The sequence below is a fragment of the Phyllobates terribilis genome, unplaced genomic scaffold (assembly GCF_046119375.1).
Source record: "Phyllobates terribilis strain yellow unplaced genomic scaffold, ASM4611937v1 Scaffold_7__3_contigs__length_470593459, whole genome shotgun sequence".
Lineage (NCBI taxonomy): Eukaryota > Metazoa > Chordata > Amphibia > Anura > Dendrobatidae > Phyllobates > Phyllobates terribilis.
Window position 1 is genome coordinate 208417249 of NW_027362767.1, and position 25730 is coordinate 208442978.

A 25730-nucleotide genomic window follows, 5' to 3' on the forward strand; every position below is an offset into this window, starting at 1 on the left:
CCCCTGAACAACTATGTTTAATAATCTTTGTTTACAGATCATTTGACAGTTGTTTTGAGGAGCCCATGATGCCACTCTTCAGAGGAGATTCAAACAGGAGAACAACTTGCAAGAGGCCACTTTAAGTAGCTTTTCTCATGATTGCATACACCTGGCTATGAAGTTCAAAGCTCAATGAGGTTACAAAACCAAAAAAAGCGCTTTAGTAAGTCAGTAAAAAGTAGGTAGGAGTATTTAAAACAAGAAAATGATAAGGGTGCCCATACTTATGCACCTGTCAAATTTTGTTTGAATGCAGATTGCACATATTCTGTTAGTACAATAAACCTCATTTCAAGGCAGAAACATTACTGTGTCCAACAGTTATTACATATATCAAACTGAAATAGCTGTTGCAAAAACACCAATTTTTATAAAACATTAAGCTTAAGATTAATAGGGGTGCCCAAACTTTTTCATATGACTGTATCAGTTAATTACTAGTGATGAGTGAGCACTAAAATGCTCGGGTGCTCGAAGCTCAGATCGAGCACATTGGAATATTCAGGTGCTCGACCCGAGCAACGAGCCCAATGTAAGTCTATGGGAAACTCGAGCATTTTTCTGGTGGTCCCCCCCGGCGGTCTGCAGAAGGTCAAAAATTGCCCAAATCGATGGGAACGGCGCTCAATTAAACGTCAGGCAGGCAGAATATACAGGCAGACAGGCAGTCAGGCTATATAGGAGGGTGCATGAAAAACATAGCAGGGCACTTGGAACACACTAGTGCCCTCCGATTTTCATGCACCTGTCTCTTTAAAAAAGCCGGCCGGCAATTCATCAGCGACATACACTGGTACCCGACAATTTAGAACAGAAAGAATAGAGCATCACACATAGATTAGATAGATAGAAACATGTCAGTCACATATATAATAAGTACAGTGACAGTGTTGGTTACTGTACTTATTATTTAGTGTTAAAATAAAGGATTTATTAAAAAAAAATAATAGTGTTTTTTTCTCTTTAAAAAAGCCGGCCGGCAATTCAGCAGCGGCATACACCGGTACCAGACAATTTAGAACAGAAAGAATAGAGCATCACACATAGATTAGATAGATAGAAACACGTCAGTCACATTTATAATAGGTACAGTGATAGTGTTGATTACTGTACTTGTCATTTAGTGTTAAAATAAAGGATTTCTTGAAAAAAAAAATTGGCGTGGGGTTCCCCGTAATTTTAGTCTCTAGCGGAGGTTAAGCAGACGGCTGGGGCAGATGTTTGAAGCCTGGGAAGCGGGTAATACCCACAGAGCTTCCCAGGCTACTAATATCAGCCCCCAGCTGAATACCTAGCCTTTACTAGCTATTAAAATGGGGGACCCAAAAAAAATAACGTGTTGTCCCCCCTATTTTAATAGCTAGCAAAGGCTAGGCAGACAGCTGGGGGCTGATATTAATGGCCCAGGAAGGGTGCCATGAATATTGGCCCCCTCCCAGGCTAGAAACACCAGCCATCAGCCGCCCCAGAGATGGCGCATCCATAGGATGCGCCAATTCTGGTACTTAGCCTCACTCTTCCCACTGCCCTGTCGCGGTGGCAGTGGGGTAATAGGGCTGGGGTTGATGTCAGCTTATAATGCCAGCTGACATCAAGCCCAGGTTAGTAATGGAGAGGCGTCTATAAGACATCCCCATTAGTAACCCCGTAGTCAAAGTTAAAAAAAACACAAACACCCAGAATAAAGTCCTTTAATTTAAATAAACACACAATTCTTTAATGTTCTAAATTAAACCATACTTACCATCACGCCCATTCCAGCTGAAGCCAACGATCTCCTGCAATAAAATTAAAATAATAAACCAACCTCATCCCTACCTTCCCATGGTTCCCATGGAAAGGTAAGGATGAGGTTAGTTTATTAGAGGGCAGTGGGAAGAGCGAGGCTAAGTGCCAGAATTGGCACATCCTATGGATGCGCCATTTCTGGGGCGGCTGACGGCTGGTGTTTCTAGCCTGGGAGGGGACCAATATTCATGGCACCCTTCCTGGGCTATTAATATCAGCCCCCAGCTGGCTGACTAGCCTTTGCTAGCTATTAAAATAGGGGGGACCACACGTCATTTTTTTTGGGGTCCCCCATTTTAATAGCTGGTAAAGGCTAGGTATTCAGCTGGGGGCTGATATTAGTAGCCTGGGAAGCTCCGTGGGTATTACCCCCTTCCCAGGCTTCAAACATCTGCCCCAGCCGTCTGCTTAACCTCCGCTAGAGACTAAAATTACAAGTACAGTAACCAACATTGTCACTGTGCTTATTATATATGTGACTGACATGTTTCTATCTATCTAATCTATGTGTGATGCTCTATTCTTTCTGTTCTATATTGTCGGGTACCGGTGTATGCCGCTGATGAATTGCTGGCTTTTCATGTTTCACTGTGAGCACTGTTCCCATCGATTTGGGCAATCACTGTAATGCCACAACCACCGTGGCTTTGACATTACAGTGAGTTGCAGACAATCCCTGCATGATTGGTGCTCTAAATAGTGCCAAACATGGAGGATGGGGACCCGAGCTCCCGCTCAAGCATCTCGAAAGTACTCGGTGAGCTCCGAGCATCTCGAGTACTGAGATGCTTGGGCGAGTACCGAGCAGTGGCGAGCATGCTCGCTCATCACTATTAATTACAAAAAACAATGAATTTAGTGTCAGGGAGCATGCTTAACCAAGGATTCATTTAAAGATGACCTATCATCGTGTCAAAAGTGGCCAATATTTGTCCTTATGTTATTCTCACTGCTCGTCTAGGTATTACATTTTCTTCTTTATTTAAAGTTTGCTCTACGGTTCCAGAGATATAGACTGGCTTGGACTGGCCGACAGGAGAACAGGAGAATCCTCCGGTGGGCCAACGCCCTCTTATATGAGCAGTTCTTGGCACAATATACTTAAATCACTATATACAGATAAAGGCGGCATCTTATTCTTTTAACAATGTACCCAGTTCATTGTGATATAAATTTGTGATTGAGGATAAAGTCACGTTTGCATGTAGCTGAAAAGTGGGGCCCTGGAGTTGGTTACTGGTGGTCCCTTGGCACCTCAGTCCAACGCTGGATATAGACCTTTTTGTTTAATACTAAATTTTACTGTCTTTACTACAGGTGCATGGCACACAGGATGCTCAGGGGCATGGCTCACAGGATGCACAGGGGCATGGCTCACAAGATGCTCGGGGGCATGGCTCACAGGATGCTCGGGGGCATGGCTCACAGGATGCACGGGGGCATGGCTCACAAGATGCTCGGGGGCATGGCTCACAGGATGCTCGGGGGCATGGCTCACAGGATGCACGGTGGCATGGCTCACAAGATGCTCGGGGGCACGGCTCACAGGATGCTCGGGGGCATGGATCACAGGATGCTCGGGGGCATGGCTCACAGGATGCTCGGGGGCATAGCTCACAGGATGCTCAGGGGCATGGCTCACAAGATGCTTGGGGGCATGGCTCACAGGATGCTCGGGGGCATGGCTGACAGGATGCTCGGGGGCATGGCTCAAAAGATGCTTGGAGGCATGGTTCACAGGATGCTCGGGGGCATGGCTCACAGGATTCTCAAGGGCATGGCTAACAGGATAATTATGTAGATCAGCCTAAAACACCCCCCTGAGAATCCTGTGAGCCACATCCATAAAAATTAGCTGCAAACAAAAAGGCTTTTGTCTCTGGAGTCATGTTTAAAAAAAAAAGAATACTCAAGGGAACAGTGGGAATAAAATACTGTAAATGTAAAAGCTGGCCACTTTTGACCTGGTGACAGGTCCTCTTTAAATGTGCGAGACAGGATCACTGGAGGGTCTTAGCGATTGGACGCGGAGGGATGGTCTAAATTATTCAAAATACAGATATATTTGGGAGACGGAAACTTGAGAATGTCAGTTAGATTCAGTTTTGTGAATGCCATGGAGGGTGAGTGGCCAACATTTTCAAAAACAGCCTAAAATTCAATGATGACCTTGTGTAGAATAGACAAACAACACACGTACCTGTTATTCACACTTAGGCATAATTGGAAGCAAACCATGAAAGAAATATCAGATAAATTGCTGCATACTATTCTTAAATGGATACTAGATTATGAATCATTCACGGTAACCATGGGAATCTACAAAGCTATTGTTGGGATGGAGGTGAAGCTTTGACTTTTACATTGACTCTTATTTTTCTAAACATGTAGTGAAATAAGAAAACATACCTGTCATAAGAGGTGTTTAATTTCTTTAATACCTTAAGGCACTTCTGTCAACAGTTTTTTCTTGACCATAAATATGCATGCTAGGTTCATTTTTATGGAGACAGGTTAATAAGTTGCTGCCAATCACCTCCAGCAACAGCTTACCTAAAGTGTGAACAAAGGTTGGGCATGTTAAAATCTAACATGTTTGATCTCTTTTTTGACTGACTGATGCTGTCAGAGGAATGTCAGAACAGAGCACCCTATCACTGTACCATACTGAGATAATATGTTATGTTTATTCCATTTAGTTCCGAGATCAGGTTACATACTTGTTGCCATAACCCGGGTTTTGGCACCTTTTTTTACTGCACCACTGTACTTTGTACAAAAATGGTCACCTATGTATTGAATAGGTTATAATTGTTCATGGTTTATGCAAATGATAGGACCCCCACCAATCACCAGTATGGGGGACTTAGGTCCCCCATACACATGAGATGGCTGTCGGCTGATCATCCAGCCTGTAGCCATCTCGGCTGACTCTCCCATACACAGGGGTACTTGTTTGAGATGAGTGCTCTTGTGATCTCTATGAGACAGCCACCTTCAGAAATGTCTGGTAGCGGCTTATCTTAGAGAGCAAAAGGATCAGCAGTTTGAAATCAGACATATCGGATCGGTATCTGCACCGACAACAAGTTGTCCAAAAATCTTGTAAACATTAGAGCGTCAGGCGAACCTGTCGATATTGGCAGAGGCTTTACAGGCACAGGACTACATCAAGAAAAAGTTGAATAAAGAGACAGACACTCTTGCTACCCAATTCAAAGTCTATGACACTGATGAAGATAGTTATCAAAGTCACTCCCATAGGATAATGGATGTATGAGAATTTTTGATTTTATACAATCCAGCGATGGGTGGTTTGAAAATGAACTTTGTTTCTTTTTGGATTACCAGATCATTATGACTAGATCAAAAATAGGTGAGACGGAACACCCACATTCACATTACATAGTCCTCAGGTCTCACTAAAATTGCGTCTTTTGCAAGATTCAAGATATATCTAATGTGGATCTTTACTGAACTTGCTGATATTGTGCACAAATGGTGACTGAGATAGCCAAAATGGTGATCAGATAAGCTGACCCTCCAGCTGTCAGCCTGTGCTATGTCTGCCTAACCATCTTGTCTGCTTCTGGGGAAATCCTTAAAGCAAACGACTATTGAGCATTCAAAAATGTCATAGATTCTAACTCGTGTTAGTCCTTAGATTATACGGGAGGTTCTAAAGAAATACAAAACCCTATAGATTTATCCTTACAGGCTGCCTTCATGTTCTTCACTCATTTTAGCATTTTTTTCTGCTTTATCTGGAAAACACACTAAACACATAATTAGCACTTCATGTAATATATATGTATCCTGTATGTGCAAATACACATATATTCATAGACACATAGACATGTGTGTTTTTTAATTTTTAGTTATTTTATTTTTTAATGAGGCAATTTGAGTGATTTTAATTTTTGTATTTTTTTTCATATCTTTAAAAACATTTTTTTCTCACTTTTTACTGTATATAATAGTTCCCTTAGGGGACTTGAAACTGAAACCGCCCGATCGCTTGTACTATGCATAGCAGTGCATCAGCTCTGCTATGTACAGTGAAAATCACAGTCTCCTATGAATGCCAGCTAAATGCTCTCTTTCACAGGAGAATCGTAATGACAGGCATGGGGGTCTTCAGTAGTCCCCCGGCTGACAGGTGATGGCTGAATAAAATGCACATCAAAGGCAGTTGCAAGACATATGACATAATTGTACATCCTTTGTTGGGAAGGGTTTAAGTTTATGGACAAACAATATCTTTTTTCAAGCGGATTCAGTACAGAATCCACCTAAAAATGCATCGGAAAAGAATCCCACATACGCAGTGTGCATGATGTGAGGATTCACAAGTCTGCAGTTACAATGGCTTGCAAAAGTATTCACCCCCTTGGCTTTTTACCTTATTTGTTACATTACAACCTGTGTTTAAATATTTTTGTAATCCGATTTGTGTGTGATTCATCAGCACTAAATAGTGTAAGTTGGTGAAGCGAAGTGGAAAAAATATAGGCATAAGTAAAATTTATGGGATCAAATAACTAAATACTGCCACGTGCATATGCATTCGCTCCTTTTGCGATGAAGTCCCTAAAAATTTCTGGTGCAAGCAATTCCCTTCATACGTCCCATGCTTAGTGACAGGACGTCCCCCTGTGTGCAATCTAATGTCACATGTCTGTCAGTATATACACTTTACCTTTTCTGAAAGGCCACAGAGGTTGCAACACCACTAACAAGAGGCACCACTAACCAAACAACACCATGAAGACCAAGGAGATCTCCAAACAACACTATGAAGACCAAGGAGATCTACAAACAAGTCAGGGACAAAGTTGTTGAGAAGTATAAATCAGGGTTGGGTTATAACAAAATATCCCAATCTCTGATGATCCCTCGGAGCACCAGCAAATACATTATCATCAAATGAAAAGAACATGGTACCACAACATACCTGCCAATAGAGGGCCGCCCACCAAAACTCTCAGCCCGGGCAAGGAGGGGCAGCACAGAGACCAAAGGTAACCCTGAAGGAGCTGCAGAGTTCTCAAGCAGAGACTGGCGTATCTGTCCATACGTCCACAATATGCCGTACGCTCCACAGAGGTCGCCTTTATGGAAGAGTAGGTAGAAAAAAGCCTTTACTTACACACAAAAATTGTAAGTCTTGTTTTGAGTTTGCCAAAAGACATGTGGGAGGCTCTCCAAATGTATGGAGGAAGATGCTGTGGTCAGATGAGACCAAAATATACCTTTTTGGCCACCAAGATAAATGCTGTATCTGGTGCCAAACCAACACAGGTCATCATCCCAAGAACATCATCCCCACAGTGAAACATGGTGTTGGCAGCATCATGCTGTGGGGATGTTTTTCGGCAGCAGGGATAGGAAAAATGGTCCGAGTCAAGGGGAAGATGGATGATGCGAAATACAGGGATATTCTTGAGCAAAACCTGTTTCAGTCTGTCAGTGATTTGAGACTGGGACAGAGGTCACCTTCCAACAAGAGAATGACCCAAAGCATACTGCTAAAGCAACACTCGAGTGGTTTAAGGGGAAATGTGTAAATGTTTTGGAGTGGCCGAGTCACAGCCCAGACCTTCATCCAATTGAGAATCTGCGGTCAGACTTGAAGATTGCTGTTCACCAGAGGAAATCATCTAACTTGAAGGAGATGGAGCAGTTTTGCCTTGAGGAATGGCCAAAAATCCCAGTGGCAAGCTCATAGAGACTTATCCAAAGCGACTTACAGCTGTATTTGCCGAAAAGGAGGCTCTACAAAGTACTGAAATTTTCAGTTATTTTGTTCACAGTTGTAGGCACGTTCTTTATATGAACTGATGCAAACCCTCATGGAGGGTTGAATACTTTTGCAATCCACTATATAATGAGTGACTACAGACTTTTAGCTTAAAGTCGGACAACCCCTTTAAGTGACCTAAGCCTGTTTTTATTGCTTGTACAATATACTGCAATACTGTAATATTGCAGTATGTAGTTTAATTAATGATTTCCTATGAAGACCAGTAATTGTCTGGGCGTCATAAGACTGCAAAGATGCCCGTGATAAGGGCTAGCTTTGATCACTACTTTTAGAGGCAGGTGCCGGTGGACATCCGGTATATATGTGCAGGAAAAAGCTGATGTTCAATTGTTTTATAGTCCAAGCTTGAATCACATTTATGTTGGCTACTTTTTGGAACATGTAGTAGATGAATACAATATCAAAGACTCAGTTTTATCTACTTGCATGATCGATATACAGAAAAAATAAATATATTCTATGGGTATTGAATACAACCTCACCAATAAAGACCTTTTCTTTTGACATTCAAGAATCAACTTTTCAGGGATAAATTGTTGCAAAACTCAAACTGGCCCTACAGCGTTGGACCATGAAATCTCAGCTCAGGGTCAAGGACCATTTCTAAATAGAATACTTTTCAAGTTTAGAGGGGCTTTTCAGGAATTGTAATTGATGGCTTCTCTTTTGGTCAGATCGTTCATCACAGTAATTGTCAAAATGTTTCTATGCAAATCTGTCTTACCTGGTACTGCAGCTCAACCCTGTCGAGTAAAGAGGACTGAGTGGGGCTGGACTACAGTACTAGGTACTGCCTGACTCTCATAGTTGCAAACAGTCCTACATTTTCCGGGGTTTATCCTATATTTTCTGAAACAATCTCAGCAAATTTGGTCATGCCCAAATCAAATAGACAATATTTCATAAACCACATTCAAAAGTGTGCGATAATGCCCATTTTGGGGTGTTCTTGGGGTGATTCGGGGGCTTGATATTAAAAGTAGCTGTTTTATAAAGGGTGATTCTGTAATTATGCATTCTATGGACATCGCTATTATAGGTGCAGCCCCTTTATTGTGTTGATCTGTGGGAATCTCAGGAGTCAGTAATAATACATTGATCGTCTTTCTATTGATAGCAAAAAAGCAAATATGACAAGCACCATAGAGTAAAAAAAATGTACAGGTGAAAGTTACTGTAACGTCACTCTGAGATCACTAAGATAAAGCTAAGGAACATATGAACATTCAATATATGAATTTTTATCTGCATTATTGCTTTATAGACCCACTTTGATCAAACTGTGTAAGCCCATCTGCCAGCAACATGGTGACCTCTTTACACTCTACGGATAGGCTATGAATTGATTATTCTGAAAAATTCCATATATACAGTATGTACTGTTCATTGTTGGAGAAAAAAAATATTTAACCCAATTTGTAGAAAAAAAGAAACAAAGAAGCTCCCCACGCCAATATTGTTCAGGATACACTGGAAGGTTGATGGATGGATGCCAATTCCTGCTGGTGAAGTTCAGCTATTATAGAACCGAGGGAGAATGAAACATTAATTTTATGGATGGAAGTGCCAGAAAATCCTTTCTTCTTTTTTGGTTCTAAACATTTAACCAATAGAAATCCTTTAGACCATAGGTACTGTGGCCATGTGTCTAGTGGGCACATCCACATCTTGTATAGATAGGTGCAGAAGTTTCAATCACAGCCTTGAGCGTACTGTTGATGTACGGTAATTTATTTGATTAAAAGGTCACAAAAACTTTTAGGAACTGCCATTCTAGGTCATCTTCTATTTCTCCAGGTTCATGTATTCCACAGATTTTTTAGTATGTTGCCGTTTATCCATCACTTGTGTGTATTGTGTTGATGCTATGAAGAATGCTTTGTAACATTCCGCGTGACGGCTTTATTTTGGTACAAGCATTCTACGCCGCACATTTCTCCACTCTGATTAAACTTCCAGCCCAACACCTTTCACAATCTGATAATGGCCACTATCACTTTTCGCACTTAATTTTCAAAGCTTGTAGTCTGGGTGTGTTGTAAGTGAGAATTACAGGAGTGGGCTCTTATCATACTGTGAAAGGGGGTGAAGTCTGCAGGTATGTGAATCTGTAAGCATTGCTGTAATATCCTGTATATGCCATCTATACCCCCCTACACCTTTCCTTGTTTAATTTCCTCTATCATGTCATTGTCTTCAGGTCTGCAGATCATTATGCCTCAGTACTTACAGGAGAAGTTTGTTCAGGCTGCATTGAGTTATATCATGTGTAATGGGGAAGGCGAATATGTGTGCAGGAGCAGTCAGTGCTCCTGTCTGTGCTCTGAATCCTTCCCCCAATGTAACTGTCCCTTCACTGACATCCAGATCATGGAGAACACGCTGAGTAACCAGGGCAAGGCCTGGGCATTGGCATACAAAGATTTTGAAAGTTCAGGTGAGGATTCACATTACTCAGTTTCCATATTGTTCTTTGTTCCACAAATCCTGTTCTGTGTTTTTTTTTTTATCATTGCACTTTAGAACTGTTTTTCATTCTGTTCAGTGTCTTTACTCTTCGCTGACACACTTTCACACATCATTTTGCCGCCATGTGCCGTATTTATCACTTGTTAAGAAAGTTTACATGTTGTTTGTTTTCATAAACTTACCTTTTATATGTTTTTTTAATCTAATTTTATTATTATTATTATCTAATGACTATTGAAATGCCTGCATATTATTCCTTCCAGTTATATTATTGTGCCACGTGGCCAGTTATATACGAGAGTTACAGATTATATGTATGTGTTTAAGGTAGCTATGAATTTTTAATGATTTGTGTTTTCATTTTTTGCTTCTTTTCCTTTTCCAAACACCTGTCTGATTTTAATATTGTTATTATTATTATAAGTATTATTATTATTATTATTATTATTATTATTTTCACTGGCATTACATGAAAGCACAGCCAATGTCTCATTTTAATTACCACTTCCAACTCAGTATATTGGATAATGTTAGGGAAGGATTTTACTACAATATGTTGGCAATGACCATTGTTTTTACAATTGTTTTTTTTTAACATTGTTTTAATGCAATATTCAAAGTAGGACAATAAATGTAGTAAAAACAGGAAAAAACTAATTACATCACAAATATCATAGCATCGTACCAGCAAGAACTGATTACGTGACCAAAATTGTCAAAAGCAAAGGTAAATCCGTAATAAACATAGAACCAATGGAGTAAATGAAAAATATTCAGGACTCTGCACCAGTCTTTACCAAAGAGGGAGCAGTAAAAAGCTTTAAAGGGAATCTGCCATTAGGATGAACCTTCCTAAGCCGTCCATGTGCTCATGTAGGTCATAGGAAGCTGAATAACATGACACCTTGATATCTGCGTCTGAAGTCTTATTCCAGAGAAATCCATGTTTTTCTTAATATGTAAATGAGCTGTTAAGATCTATGGGCCGGACATAGATCTCCATGAGAATCTGCCTCCAGAGATGATTGTAAATGTAAGTGGGAGTTACCAATGAGACAAGTAGATCAGGAGAGCGGACTGTCAGTCATTACAAGTCTCACACTGGTAATGCCTACTTACATTTACAATAATCTCTGGAGGCAGATTCTCAGGGAGATCTATGTCCAGCCTGTAGATCTTAACAGCTCATTTACATATGAAGAAAAACATAGATTTCTCTGGAATAAGACATCAGATCGCAGATATCAATTTTATTCAGCTTCTTATGACCTATATGCCCATATAGTTGACTTATAAGGGTTGATCCTACTGACAGATTCCTTTTAATCGCAGATTTAAGCAGAAATATATGAGAGTTTGGTCTGTTGGCTGTTGAGAATGATAAGATTCCGAAATCCTGCAATAGACAGCAGAACCCAAAGGTTCAAATGGATTACTATGGTGCATGTGTTCTTGTGGGTCACCCATTATTATATAATCTACTACATGAGTACTGTCCCCCAAATATGTTCTTACACCATTACATGATCCAGAAGTCCCGAATGTATGGGGTGTCTCTAGAGTACCTTATGATGGGGCAGTCAACACTTGGGTTTTTTTTTCTTTAGCATATTTTTTATTCAAAGATTTTTAGATTTTTTTATTAAAGAAAAAACACCCAAATTGTTTTAGTTATATATGCAGTACCATTAAAAACAAACATGAGAATACAGACTAATCAAAACATAGTACAGGCGAGTCGATTGCGGGATGTATTAAAATTAAGAAGAATAAATAATACAATCAAAAGAAATAAGAATGAAAGAAAGAAAGAATAACATTTTACAATACATCAAATATGACTTAGTGACGGAAGAGTTCTAAGCAAAGAATGGAAAATCAATATAACAATTCAGATTGGAAGATTTTGAGAAATTAATAAGAATGAAAGATTTGAGACATAACTTGATCAAGTTTGTAAGAAGTTTAACATTACACATGTTTTATTGTTTGTTTTTTTTAAACTGTAACTTAGTCATTTCCTCGCATTCATGCGTTGGTCGGACTTCAGCCCCACCCTACATACTCTGAATCTTTCTTTAATAATATATCCTTCGCACAACCATAAATTTACAAGGAAATCAAAAAATAATTTACCAGTCACCAATGGAACTTTATCTTTATCCTGAGCCATAAAGCTTCTACATGATCCAACCACCTTGAAGCTTTGAGGAAACTTCTCTATCATTGATACTTCACACCATATCACCTTCCTAAAATTTACCCCAACTCTTCTAACACATGTTGGAGTCGTCAGGTAGAGGTCGGCACATTACCCCCCACATTTGGTAGAGTTGCAATTAGAGATGAGCGGTGTTCGACTAGAACTGTTCGCCAATCTCAAATTCGAGCTGTTTTGGGCGGTGTTCGAGTTGTTCGACGAACCCGAACGATTTGCAAAAAATTCGGCTGTTCGAGGTTATGTTCGATAACTGTTCGTGCACCAAAAGCGTGTCCTGCATGTCTGGCGCTATTTAGAGCACCAATCATGCAGGGATTGTCTGCCACTCACTGTAATGCCACAGCCATGGTGATTGTGGCATTACAGTGATTGCCCAAATCGATGGGAACAGTGCCAACAGTGAAACATGAAAAGCCGGCAGTTCAGCAGCGGCATACACCTGTACCCGACAATTTAGAACCGAAAGAATAGAGCTTCACACATAGATTAGATAGATATAAACATGTCAGCCACATATATACGAAGTACAGTGAAAGTGCTGCTTACTGTACTTGTCATTTAGCGTAAAGGATTTATCAAAAAAAATAATAGTGTTTTCATGCACCGTCTCTTTAAAAAAGCCGGCCGGCAATTCAGCAGCGGTACCCGACAATTTAGAATAGAAAGAATAGAGCTTCACACATAGATTAGATAGATATAAACATGTCAGCCACATATATACGAAGTACAGTGAAAGTGCTGCTTACTGTACTTGTCATTTAGCATAAAGGATTTATCAAAAAAAATAATAGTGTTTTCATGCACCGTCTCTTTAAAAAAGCCGGCCGGCAATTCAGCAGCGGTACCCGACAATTTATAACAGACAGAATAGAGCTTCACACATAGATTAGATAGATAGAAACATGTCAGTCACATATATATGAAGTACAGTGATAGTGTTGGTTACTGTACTTGTCATTTAGTATTAAAATAAAGGATTTATTATTAAAAAAATTGGCGTGGGGTTCCCCTTAATTTTAGTCTCTAGCGGAGGTTAAGCAGACGGCTGGGGCAGATGTTTGAAGCCTGGGAAGGGGGTAATACCCACGGAGCTTCCCAGGCTACTAATATCAGCCCCCAGCTGAATACATAGCCTTTACTAGCTATTAAAATGGGGGACCCCCCAAAAAAAATGACGTGGGGTCCCCCCTAATTTAATAGCTAGCAAAGGCTAGGCAGACAGCTGGGGGCTGATATTAATAGCCCAGGAAGGGAGCCATGAATATTGGCCCCCTCCCAGGCTAGAAACACCAGCCGTCAGCCGCCCCAGAAATGGCGCATTCATAGGATGCGCCAATTCTGGCACTTAGCCTCGCTCTTCCACGCTGCCCTGGTGCGGTGGCAGGGGGTAATAGGGTTGAGGTTGATGTCAGCTTATAATGCCAGCTGACATCAAGCCCAGGTTAGTAATGGAGAGGCGTCTATAAGACACCCCCATTACTAACCCCATAGTCAAAGTTAAAAAAAACACAAACACCCAGAATAAAGTCCTTTAATTGAAATAAAGACACAATCCTTTATTGTTCTAAATTAAACCATACTTACCGTCACGCCCATTCCAGCTGAAGCCAACTATCTCCTGCAATAAAAGAAAAATAATAAAGCAACCTCATCCTTACCTTTCCATGGTTCCCACGACAGCTTCAGCTCTGCTACATCGAGATGACAGGCTGGACCGCAGCAGAACGCTGCCATCCAGCCTCTCATCCCGCAGACACTGAGAAGCGCAGGCTTGCTTGCGCTGCTCAGCGTCTCTCTGTGACGACATCCAGATGAGCCGAGTTCATGTCCAATGAACTCGGCTCACCTCATGCACGTCACTGACAGCGTGGGAAAATTCTCACGCTGAAGCGGTAAGTGCAGGAGAATTCTCCCACGCTGTCAGTGACGTGCATAAGGTGAGCTCATGTCCAATGAACTCAGCTCACCTCCTGCACGTCACTGACAGCGTGGGAGAATTCTCCTGCACTCAGCGCTTCAGCGTGAGAATTCTCCCACGCTGAAGCGCTGAGTGCAGGAGAATTTTCCCACGCTGTCAGTGACGTGCATAAGGTGAGCTCATGTCCAATGAACTCAGCTCACCTCCTGCACGTCACTGACAGCGTGGGAGAATTCTCCTGCACTCAGCGCTTCAGTGTGAGAATTCTCCCACGCTGAAGCGCTGAGTGCAGGAGAATTTTCCCACGCTGTCAGTGACGTGCATGAGGTGAGCCAAGTTCATTGGACAATAACTCGGCTCATCTGGATGCCCTCACAGAGAGACACTGTGGAGCGCAAGCAAGCCTGCGCTTCTCAGTGTCTGCGGGATGACAGGCTGGATGGCAGCGTTCTGCTGCGGTCCAGCCTGTCATCTCGATGTAGCAGAGCTGAAGCTGTCATGGGAACCATGGAAAGGTAAGGATGATGTTGCTTTATTATTTTTCTTTTATTTCAGGAGATCGTTGGCTTCAGCTGGAATGGGCGTGATGGTAAGTATGGTTTAATTTAGAACAATAAAGAATTGTGTGTTTATTTCAATTAAAGGACTTTTTTCTGGGTGTTGTGTTTTTTTTAAATACTTTACTAGAAATTCATGGTGGTCATGTCTAATATTGGCGTGACCCCATGAATTTCGGGCTTAGGGCCAGCTGATAATGCCAAGCTGGCCCTAACCCCTTTATTACCCAGTGAGCCACCGCATCAGGGCCCTGGATGAGTTGGGTACAGCGCCAGAAGATGGCGCTTCTATGAACGCGCCATTTTCCGGGGTGGCTGCGGACTGCAATTTGCAGCGGGGGTGGCCCAGAAAGCTTGGGCCTCCCTGCGCTGCGGATTCCAGCCCCCAGCTGCCTAGTTGTACCTGGCTGGACACAAAAACAGGGCGAAGCCCCACGTCAATTTTCTTTAAATTATTTCATGAAATAATTAAGAAAAAAAGGGCTTCCCTATATTGTTGTGTCCGGCCAGGTACAAATAGGCAGCTGTTGGTTGGGGGCAGCCCGTTCCTGCCTGCTGTACCTGGCTGGACACAAATATAGTGCGAAGCCCCACGTCAATTTTCTTTAAATTATTTCATGAATTTCCTGAAATAATTTAAAAAAATTGAAGTGGGGCTTCGCACTATATTTGTGTCCAGCCAGGTACAGCAGGCAGGAACGGGCTGCCCCCATCCACCAGCTGCCTATTTGTACCTGGCCGGACACAACAATATAGGGAAGCCCTTTTTTTCTTAATTATTTCATGAATTTCATGAAATAATTAAAAAAAAAGTACGTGGGGCTTCGCCCTATTTTTGTGTCCAGCCAGGTACAACTAGGCAGCTGGGGGCTGGAATCTGCAGCGCAGGGAGGCCCAAGCTTTCTGGGCCCCCCCCCCGCTACAAATTGCAGTCCGCAGCCACCCCGGAAAATGGCGCGTTCATAGAAGCGCCATCTTCTGGCGCTGTACCCAACTCATCCAGGGCCCTGGTGCGGTGGCTCACTGGGTAATAAAGGGGTTAGGGCCAGCTTGGTATTATCAGCTGGCCCCAAGCCCAAAATTCATGGGGTCACGCCAGTATTAGACATGACCGCCATGAATTTCTAGTAAAGTATTTAAAAAAAACACAACACCCAGAATAAAGTCCTTTAATTGAAATAAAGACACAATTCTTTATTGTTCTAAATTAAACCATACTTACCATCACACCCATTCCAGCTGAAGCCAACGATCTCCTGCAATAAAAGAAAAATAATAAACCAACCTCATCCTTACCTTTCCATGGTTCCCACGACAGCTTCAGCTCTGCTACATCGAGATGACTGGCTGGACCGCAGCAGAACGCTGCCATCCAGTCTGTCATCCCGCAGACACTGAGAAGCGCAGGCATGCTTGCGCTCCTCACTGTCTCGCTGTGACGGCATCCAGATGAGCCGAGGTCATGTCCAATGAACTCGGCTCACCTCATGCACGTCACTGACAGCGTGGGAAAATTCTCACGCTGAAGTGCTGAGTGCAGGAGAATTCTCCCACGCTGTCAGTGATGTGCATGAGGTGAGCTCATGTCCAATGAACTCAGCTCACCTCCTGCACGTCACTGACAGCGTGGGAAAATTCTCCTGCAATCAGCGCTTCAGCGTGAGAATTTTCCCACGCTGTCAGTGACGTGCATGAGGTGAGCCGAGTTCATTGGACATGAACTCGGCTCATCTGGATGTCGTCACAGAGAGACGCTGAGCAGCGCAAGCAAGCCTGCGCTTCTCAGTGTCTGCGGGATGACAGGCTGGATGGCAGCGTTCTGCTGCGGTCCAGCCTGTTATCTCGATGTAGCAGAGCTGAAGCTGTCGTGGGAACCATGGAAAGGTAAGGATGAGGTTGCTTTATTATTTTTCTTTTATTGCAGGAGATCGTTGGCTTCAGCTGGAATGGGCGTGATGGTAAGTATGGTTTAATTTAGAACAATAAAGGATTGTGTTTTTATTTCAATTAAAGGACTTTATTCTGGGTGTTTGTGTTTTTTTTAACTTTGACTATGGGGTTAGTAATGGGGGTGTCTTATAGACGCCTCTCCATTACTAACCTGGGCTTGATGTCAGCTGGCATTATAAGCTGACATCAACCCCAACCCTATTACCCCCTGCCACCGCACCAGGGCAGCGTGGAAGAGCGAGGCTAAGTGCCAGAATTGGCGCATCCTATGAATGCGCCATTTCTGGGGCGGCTGACGGCTGGTGTTTCTAGCCTGGGAGGGGGCCAATATTCATGGCTCCCTTCCTGGGCTATTAATATCAGCCCCCAGCTGTCTGCTTAGCCTTTGCTAGCTATTAAATTAGGGGGGACCCCACGTCATTTTTTTTGGGGGGTCCCCCATTTTAATAGCTAGTAAAGGCTATGTATTCAGCTGGGGGCTGATATTAGTAGCCTGGGAAGCTCCGTGGGTATTACCCCCTTCCCAGGCTTCAAACATCTGCCCCAGCCGTCTGCTTAACCTCCGCTAGAGCCTAAAATTAAGGGGAACCCCACGCCAATTTTTTTAATAATAAATCCTTTATTTTAATACTAAATGACAAGTACAGTAACCAACACTATCACTGTACTTCATATATATGTGACTGACATGTTTCTATCTATCTAATCTATGTGTGATGCTCTATCTTTCTGTTCTAAATTGTCGGGTACCGCTGCTGAATTGCCGGCGGCTTTTTTAAAGAGACAGTGCATGAAAACACTATTATTTTTTTAAATAAATCCTTTACACTAAATGACAAGTACAGTAAGCAACACTGTCACTGTACTTCATATATATGTGACTGACATGTTTCTATCTATCTAATCTATGTGTGAAGCTCTATTCTTTCTGTTCTAAATTGTCGGGTACAGATGCTGAATTGCCGGCCGGCTTTTTTAAAGAGACGGTGCATGAAAACACTAATATTTTTTTTAATAAATCCTTTACACTAAATGACAAGTGCAGTAACCAACACTGTCACTGTACTTCATATATATGTGACTGACATGTTTCTATCTATCTAATCTATGTGTGATGCTCTATTCCTTCTTGTCTAAATTGTCGGGTACCGGTGTGTGCCGCTGCTGAATTTGCCGGCCGGCTTTTTTAAAGAGAGTGTCTTCTGAGCAGTTTGTCAGCTTTTGGACACCTTTGCAGGTGTTTTCTATGTGTTTCTATGTGTTTTTGTTTGCCTGCCATTGGTTTTAACGGTGTTCGACGGTGTTCTAAGGTGTTCGACGAACAGTTCGACGAACAGTTCCTCGAACATCCCGGTGTTCGACGAACCGAACCGAACCCGAACACTACGGGGGTGGCTCAACACTAGTTGCAATGTCAGCTTTTATTGTGTAAGCTTGTAAAAAACAGCAAACCTGTGAATAACAATATCCAGAAGCCTTACTATTTCTCCAGATACTCCGTTTATGTGGCTTTGATTAAATAATTAGTTGAAGGGTATTCATTATTACATAACTGCTGCATTTTATAGCTAAAGGTCTTCACTTTACAAGAAAATTACACCACATTTCTCTGATTTCTTAGTCCGGGTCTTTTTACTATCATCTTAAACTTTAATAAAAATGAAATGTAATTTGCCACCTCAGAAAGTCACCAAAGATAAGCAAATGATGATGGACATTCACAATAAATGTCATAAGATGGCATTTAAGAGATGGACCTCCTATCTTATCTCTACAGTGATTGTCAGGGACTTTATGAAAACATTAGACTACACTTCCCACAGCTCGAAGCGAATAGGCATGTCTCCGCACAGCAGAGGCAATGGAGTTGATTGGGTTGCCTTGCACTGATGGGCTGCCGGGAAGATCTGACTAAAGGAAAGATAAGAAAGAAGCTAGAAGTGATTTTCGAGCGTGCACTGGATTCAGAACCCTACTTTAATACATCTTGAAAATATAAAAAAAAAGAACAGAATGAATAGAATATTTCTATATAGCATCAAACAGATCTAGCAAGTCTTCTTAATAGCCAGCTGGAGAAAGACCTGTGGAGCAATAGCTGCATTCTTTAGTCTTGAGAAAGGCCAATTATGGCTGAAGCGTTGTCTGCTTTGTCTTCCTGTTTTAACTAATGTGGAATAAAGTTCAAGTTTATTTTATCAAGAACCTGCGGTTTTGGTGCCTCGGCTTCTCTGAATTTTCTACGTTGTTCTTGGACCTGGTGGGAGGCCCTGCCGAGATAAGCACAAATTTGGTCAATGGTGCATGTGAATCTGATATTGGACTAAGTCTTCTTAATAAAAACAAATACTTATATGGTGGAATACCGAACAGTATGTTGGCCGTTATCCTGGAGAATATAAATCAAAAACATTTGACACATTAAAACAAGAGAATATCAGAAGAGATCCAGATCCAGAGATCCAATCTGTAGCTATTTCAATTTAAGTCAGTTTTTCTTTGCGTTTTTTGCTAGTTATACCGTAGCTTAGTAACTAATGAGAGTGAACATACAATGATCTTGAAGAAAGATAATTACAAGGTATTCCCTTGGACTGTTTAAGTCAATTTGTCATTTACATTCTTGATATCAAGTGCTTACCAATTGAAATTCCAGGGTACACTATACAGTCTGCCAATATTTGCCATTGAAGGACCCAATAGGGTTCAATTAAAGGGAATCTGTCACCAGGTTTATGCTACCTCATCTGAGCAGCTTAATGTAGGAAAAGAGACCCTGATTCCAGCGATGTATCACTTAATTTACTGGGTGCAGCAGTTGTGACACAATCAGAGTTTTTAGATGTAGCATGTAGCAGACCACAGCTTTCTGTGTACATTGTCTATTGACAGTGAGCTGCTTATCAAAGGAGGGGGCATGGTCAGACCAGGGTTCACACAAGCTTTGGTCCAGGTAGTGATAATCTCCTGGTGATAAAACATTCACTGTATTGAAAAAAACAGCACATAGCCTAATAAGTGACCCATCCCTGAAATCAGTGTCTCAGCCCCAACTTCATGCTGTCCTCAGATTACAAAGCAAAAACCTGTTGACAGATTCCCTTTAACCCACTTTCTTAGCTATGGAGCTAGACTAGAAATGAGCAAATTTATTTGATGCACAACTCGGTGAAGCCGGCAAATTCAAACAAACCATTTTACAGATTGCAGAAGATTTGATCAACCAGAGATGACCCGTGGCCATGTAGACTTTTGAATAATCCATAGCAGCAATTACATCACAAGGTATAGCACAGCCTATCAGGAGGGACTATCATAGCCTATATAAAGGCAGAAGCAGGGAATATAGCAACCATTTTGGGGTGAATCTGAATAGTGAGTGAGGACGTCATAGCTCACAGCTTTGCAAAAGAGGAGAGTGAGAGAAAGCCACAAAGCAGTAAATAAATTGTACAGATAGTGTGTAACAGCACAGCCATGGAGAAAAGTTACCATCCATTAACCCATAGTCGTATTTGTTAAAGGAAACATGGCGCTCAACTCATGCTGGCCAAACCGCAGGCTGCATGAATTAGAGCCCGGCTGAATGATTGCAGCCAGGTATGATTTTCTCTGCAATGCATGTGTGTTTCAAAGAAAACTGGGTTTGAAGAGTCAGTTTGGGGACTATAGAGAGAGGCAGGACTAGTCCAGTTCCACTCCTGTCTTCTCCTCATTCTGCTCCAGGTGACTTTCAGATCTTCCCCTATGTACACACTTGAGAAAGACCTGTCAATCAACTAGTTCGGGGAGGAGCCACTGGACTAGTCACACCTCTCTCTATAGTTCGTGGCCAGCACTTCAAATAATGATTTCTCTGAAAGTACATAATTGCCAATATAAATAGTTTACGTAGTGAAATCATGCTGACAGATTCCTGTTATCTTAATCAACATAGGTGAGAACTTTCTGAGAAAAGTTATCAAGATGGCACATTATTTTTATAGTTAAAGAAGCACTCCTCCTCCCATCAAAGATATTATCCTCTTAATATATCAGTCATCATATTATATAGCACTGTGCACTTACAATTGCTCATTTTGCCTTTCTACCCTGTTAATTCTTTTATTTTCCATTAGGTCTATGACATCACATGATTAAAAACTGACTATCTGAATCCTTCTAAGCTCTATGTAGAAACATGAGGTCTCTTTTCTCTGCATGAGTCATCACTGTAAAGTCCCTGGCAGGGTGGAGGATGCAGCAGCTGGGTCAGGAATTGAAGGGGGGAATGACTCATGCAGGGAAAAAGAGACTTCCAGTTTCTACATAGAGCTTAGAAGGATTCAGCTAGGAAGTTTTTAATCATGTGATGTCATAGACCTAATGGAAAGGAGAAGAATTAATTGGGTAGAAAGTTAAAATGAGCAATTGTAAGTGCACAGTGCTATATAATATGATGACTGCAATATATTAAGGGGATAAACATTTTGATGAGAGTGCTTCCTTAAGTTTGTATACATCTATACAGTTTTTAAAAGAAAGTTGCAGAAGCTTACAAATTCACGTTTCAAAAGATTTGCTCAACTATAGCCTAGCCAAGACCAATCCTTGTAAAACCAGTCATATCCCCAGTAGAAAATGTGATACTTGCAAAAATGTATAATGAGTAGTGTTGAGCGATACCTTCCGATATCGGGAAATATCGGATCGGATTGGATCGGACCGATACCGAAAAAGTATCGGATATCGCCGATTCCGATACCGGAAACCACTGCAAGTCAATGGGACACTAATATCGGAATTAAAATAAACCCTTTCTTTCCTTGTAGGTTATTTCTACATGAAGGAAAACAACTAAGAATAATGTAGAATGTATTGGGGGAGGTGGGGGAGACAATAAAGGCATAGAGGTTTAGCCCAGTCAAATGGAATAACAGGAATTAATATTTTTTTATTATGTTCTGAGTTACGGAAATATTAACTATGTTAAGTATTTTTATATTTTGTCAGATATTTATGTTTCACTACTTCCATGCTCTTCACCTTCTTTTTTACTTCTCCCACACTTTCTCCTTCATCATCCTCAGCATCTTTTTCATCCACTTCTTCTTCACCTTCTTCTTCTTCACCTTCTTCGTATTATTCTTTTTTTTACATTCTTCATATTCTACTTCTTCATCTTCTTCATATTCTTCTTCTTCATCATATTCTTATTTGTGACAGGCATTCCTGTAGTTGTTATCTATAAAAGGTTGGACATTACACCTTTCGTTCTGCCCGTCACAAAAGATTTACAACAGGATTTGTCCGCGTTCAGTTTGGCCTGCAGCAGCAGGTCTTTTCCAGGGGCACCACGAGGAGGAACGGACTCACCCCCATACACTGCTTAGTCATCTTCTGCTTATAATTTAGATATTATCTTTTGCTCTGATTTTTAGTCTTATGCTTAATGTTCTTCCGCTTTTTGTTCTGCAGCTTCTTGTATTTCTGCTTCTTGGTTTTCTGTCTCTTGTTTTTCTGTATCTTGGTGCTTGTCTTCTCTTCTTTGTCTTCTTGGTCAACTTCTTCAGGGTCATCTTCTTGGTCTTCTTCGGGGTGGTCTTCAGGGTCGTCGTCTTCGGGGGTCCTCGTCTTCGGGGTCCTCGTCTTCTTCGGGTTGGTCTTCTGGGTCCTCGTCTTCGGGGTCCTCGTCTTCTTCGGGGTGGTCTTCAGGGTCCTCGTCTTCTTCGGGGTGGTCTTCAGGGTCCTCGTCTTCTTCGGGGTGGTCTTCAGGGTCCTCGTCTTCAGGGTCATTGTCTTCGGGGTCCTCGTCTTCTTAGGGTTGGTCTTCAGGGTCCTCGTCTTCAGGGTCCTCGTCAGGGAGATCCAGAGTGATTACCAAGAACCATTTCAAAAAGCTTGAACTTGGAAATGTAGCAGAAGGTACAAGAAAGCTGAGGAACTACCGAGGACCAGCTGACGGTACTGGAACCCGGATGGATAGCAGAAGGTACAAGAGCCAATGGAACTACCGAGGACCAGCTGATGTTACTGGAACTCGGTTACTAAGCAGGAGGTACCTGTGCCAGAAAGCACTACCAAGGACCAGCAGACGTTGGTGGAACTTGGATACCGAGAAGGAGGCACCTAATCCAAAGGCACTGCCGAGAACCAGCTGACGGTACTGGAACCCGGATGGGTAGCAGAAGGTACAAGAGCCAATGGAACTACCGAGGACCAGCTGATGTTACTGGAACCCGGATGGGTAGCAGAAGGTACAAGAGCCAATGGAACTACCGAGGACCAGCTGATGTTACTGGAACTCGGTTACTAAGCAGGAGGTACCTGTGCCAGAAAGCACTACCAAGGACCAGCAGACGTTGGTGGAACTTGGATACCGAGAAGGAGGCACCTAATCCAAAGGCACTGCCGAGAACCAGCTGACGGTACTGGAACCCGGATGGGTAGCAGAAGGTACCCATGTAAAAAAAAAGTTCAAGGCCGCGAGCCGGCCGCAGTTACCAAAACCCACAGTCCTACAGAGGGTGCTTGTCCTATTGGCACTATGGAACCAGCCTTCATTGCCAGATCCCGCAGCCCACATAGGAGTCACCTAAACTGCAGGCACCATAGAGTCGGCTAACCCGACCGCAACACGACAGGACAACGCATTGGAGGCAAAGTGACGTTGACACTACCCGGAAACAGCTGGCGTGCTGGAACCAGGCTGGGCAGGAGGGAGTACCCGTGCCAAAGACACTGCCGAGAACCAGCTGACGGTACTGGAACCCGGATGGGTAGCAGAAGATACAAGAGCAAATGGAACTACCGAGGACCAGCTGATGTTACTGGAACCCGGATGGGTAGCAGAAGGTACAAGAGCCAATGGAACTACCGAGGACCAGCTGATGTTACTGGAACTCGGTTACTAAGCAGGAGGTACCTGTGCCAGAAAGCACTACCAAGGACCAGCAGACGTTGGTGGAACTTGGATACCGAGAAGGAGGCACCTAATCCAAAGGCACTGCCGAGAACCAGCTGACGGTACTGGAACCCGGATGGGTAGCAGAAGGTACCCATGTAAAAAAAAAGTTCAAGGCCGCGAGCCGGCCGCAGTTACCAAAACCCACAGTCCTACAGAGGGTGCTTGTCCTATTGGCACTATGGAACCAGCCTTCATTGCCAGATCCCGCAGCCCACATAGGAGTCACCTAAACTGCAGGCACCATAGAGTCGGCTAACCCGACCGCAACACGACAGGACAACGCATTGGAGGCAAAGTGACGTTGACACTACCCGGAAACAGCTGGCGTGCTGGAACCAGGCTGGGCAGGAGGGAGTACCCGTGCCAAAGACACTGCCGAGAACCAGCTGACGGTACTGGAACCCGGATGGGTAGCAGAAGATACAAGAGCAAATGGAACTACCGAGGACCAGCTGACGGTACTGGAACCCGGATGGGTAGCAGAAGGTACAAGAGCCAATGGAACTACCGAGGACCAGCTGATGTTACTGGAACTCGGTTACTAAGCAGGAGGTACCTGTGCCAGAAAGCACTACCAAGGACCAGCAGACGTTGGTGGAACTTGGATACCGAGAAGGAGGCACCTAATCCAAAGGCACTGCCGAGAACCAGCTGACGGTACTGGAACCCGGATGGGTAGCAGAAGGTACCCATGTAAAAAAAAAGTTCAAGGCCGCGAGCCGGCCGCAGTTACCAAAACCCACAGTCCTACAGAGGGTGCTTGTCCTATTGGCACTATGGAACCAGCCTTCATTGCCAGATCCCGCAGCCCACATAGGAGTCACCTAAACTGCAGGCACCATAGAGTCGGCTAACCCGACCGCAACACGACAGGACAACGCATTGGAGGCAAAGTGACGTTGACACTACCCGGAAACAGCTGGCGTGCTGGAACCAGGCTGGGCAGGAGGGAGTACCCGTGCCAAAGACACTGCCGAGAACCAGCTGACGGTACTGGAACCCGGATGGGTAGCAGAAGATACAAGAGCAAATGGAACTACCGAGGACCAGCTGATGTTACTGGAACCCGGATGGGTAGCAGAAGGTACAAGAGCCAATGGAACTACCGAGGACCAGCTGATGTTACTGGAACTCGGTTACTAAGCAGGAGGTACCTGTGCCAGAAAGCACTACCAAGGACCAGCAGACGTTGGTGGAACTTGGATACCGAGAAGGAGGCACCTAATCCAAAGGCACTGCCGAGAACCAGCTGACGGTACTGGAACCCGGATGGGTAGCAGAAGATACAAGAGCAAATGGAACTACCGAGGACCAGCTGACGGTACTGGAACCCGGATGGGTAGCAGAAGATACAAGAGCAAATGGAACTACCGAGGACCAGCTGACGGTACTGGAACCCGGATGGGTAGCAGAAGGTACAAGAGCCAATGGAACTACCGAGGACCAGCTGATGTTACTGGAACTCGGTTACTAAGCAGGAGGTACCTGTGCCAGAAAGCACTACCAAGGACCAGCAGACGTTGGTGGAACTTGGATACCGAGAAGGAGGCACCTAATCCAAAGGCACTGCCGAGAACCAGCTGACGGTACTGGAACCCGGATGGGTAGCAGAAGATACAAGAGCAAATGGAACTACCGAGGACCAGCTGACGGTACTGGAACCCGGATGGGTAGCAGAAGGTACAAGAGCCAATGGAACTACCGAGGACCAGCTGATGTTACTGGAACTCGGTTACTAAGCAGGAGGTACCTGTGCCAGAAAGCACTACCAAGGACCAGCAGACGTTGGTGGAACTTGGATACCGAGAAGGAGGCACCTAATCCAAAGGCACTGCCGAGAACCAGCTGACGGTACTGGAACCCGGATGGGTAGCAGAAGATACAAGAGCAAATGGAACTACCGAGGAACAGCTGACGGTACTGGAACCCGGATGGGTAGCAGAAGATACAAGAGCAAATGGAACTACCGAGGACCAGCTGACGGTACTGGAACCCGGATGGGTAGCAGAAGGTAC

The 25730-nt window shown here is 43.3% G+C and overlaps 1 protein-coding gene across 2 annotated transcripts in view; it reads left to right on the forward strand.

The window, feature by feature from the left end:
* The window catches only part of BRINP1 (BMP/retinoic acid inducible neural specific 1), a 295700-nt gene that overhangs the window by 190427 nt on the left and 79543 nt on the right, over positions 1 to 25730 (forward strand). For both annotated transcript variants that reach the window (XR_012247410.1, XM_073639712.1), the window contains exon 6: positions 9855 to 10091. Coding sequence is in view for 1 of the 2 variants with exons in the window: in XM_073639712.1 (XP_073495813.1) it covers positions 9855 to 10091 (237 nt within the window). In the remaining variant the exon portion in view is untranslated. The remainder of the gene's footprint in view (positions 1 to 9854; positions 10092 to 25730) is intronic.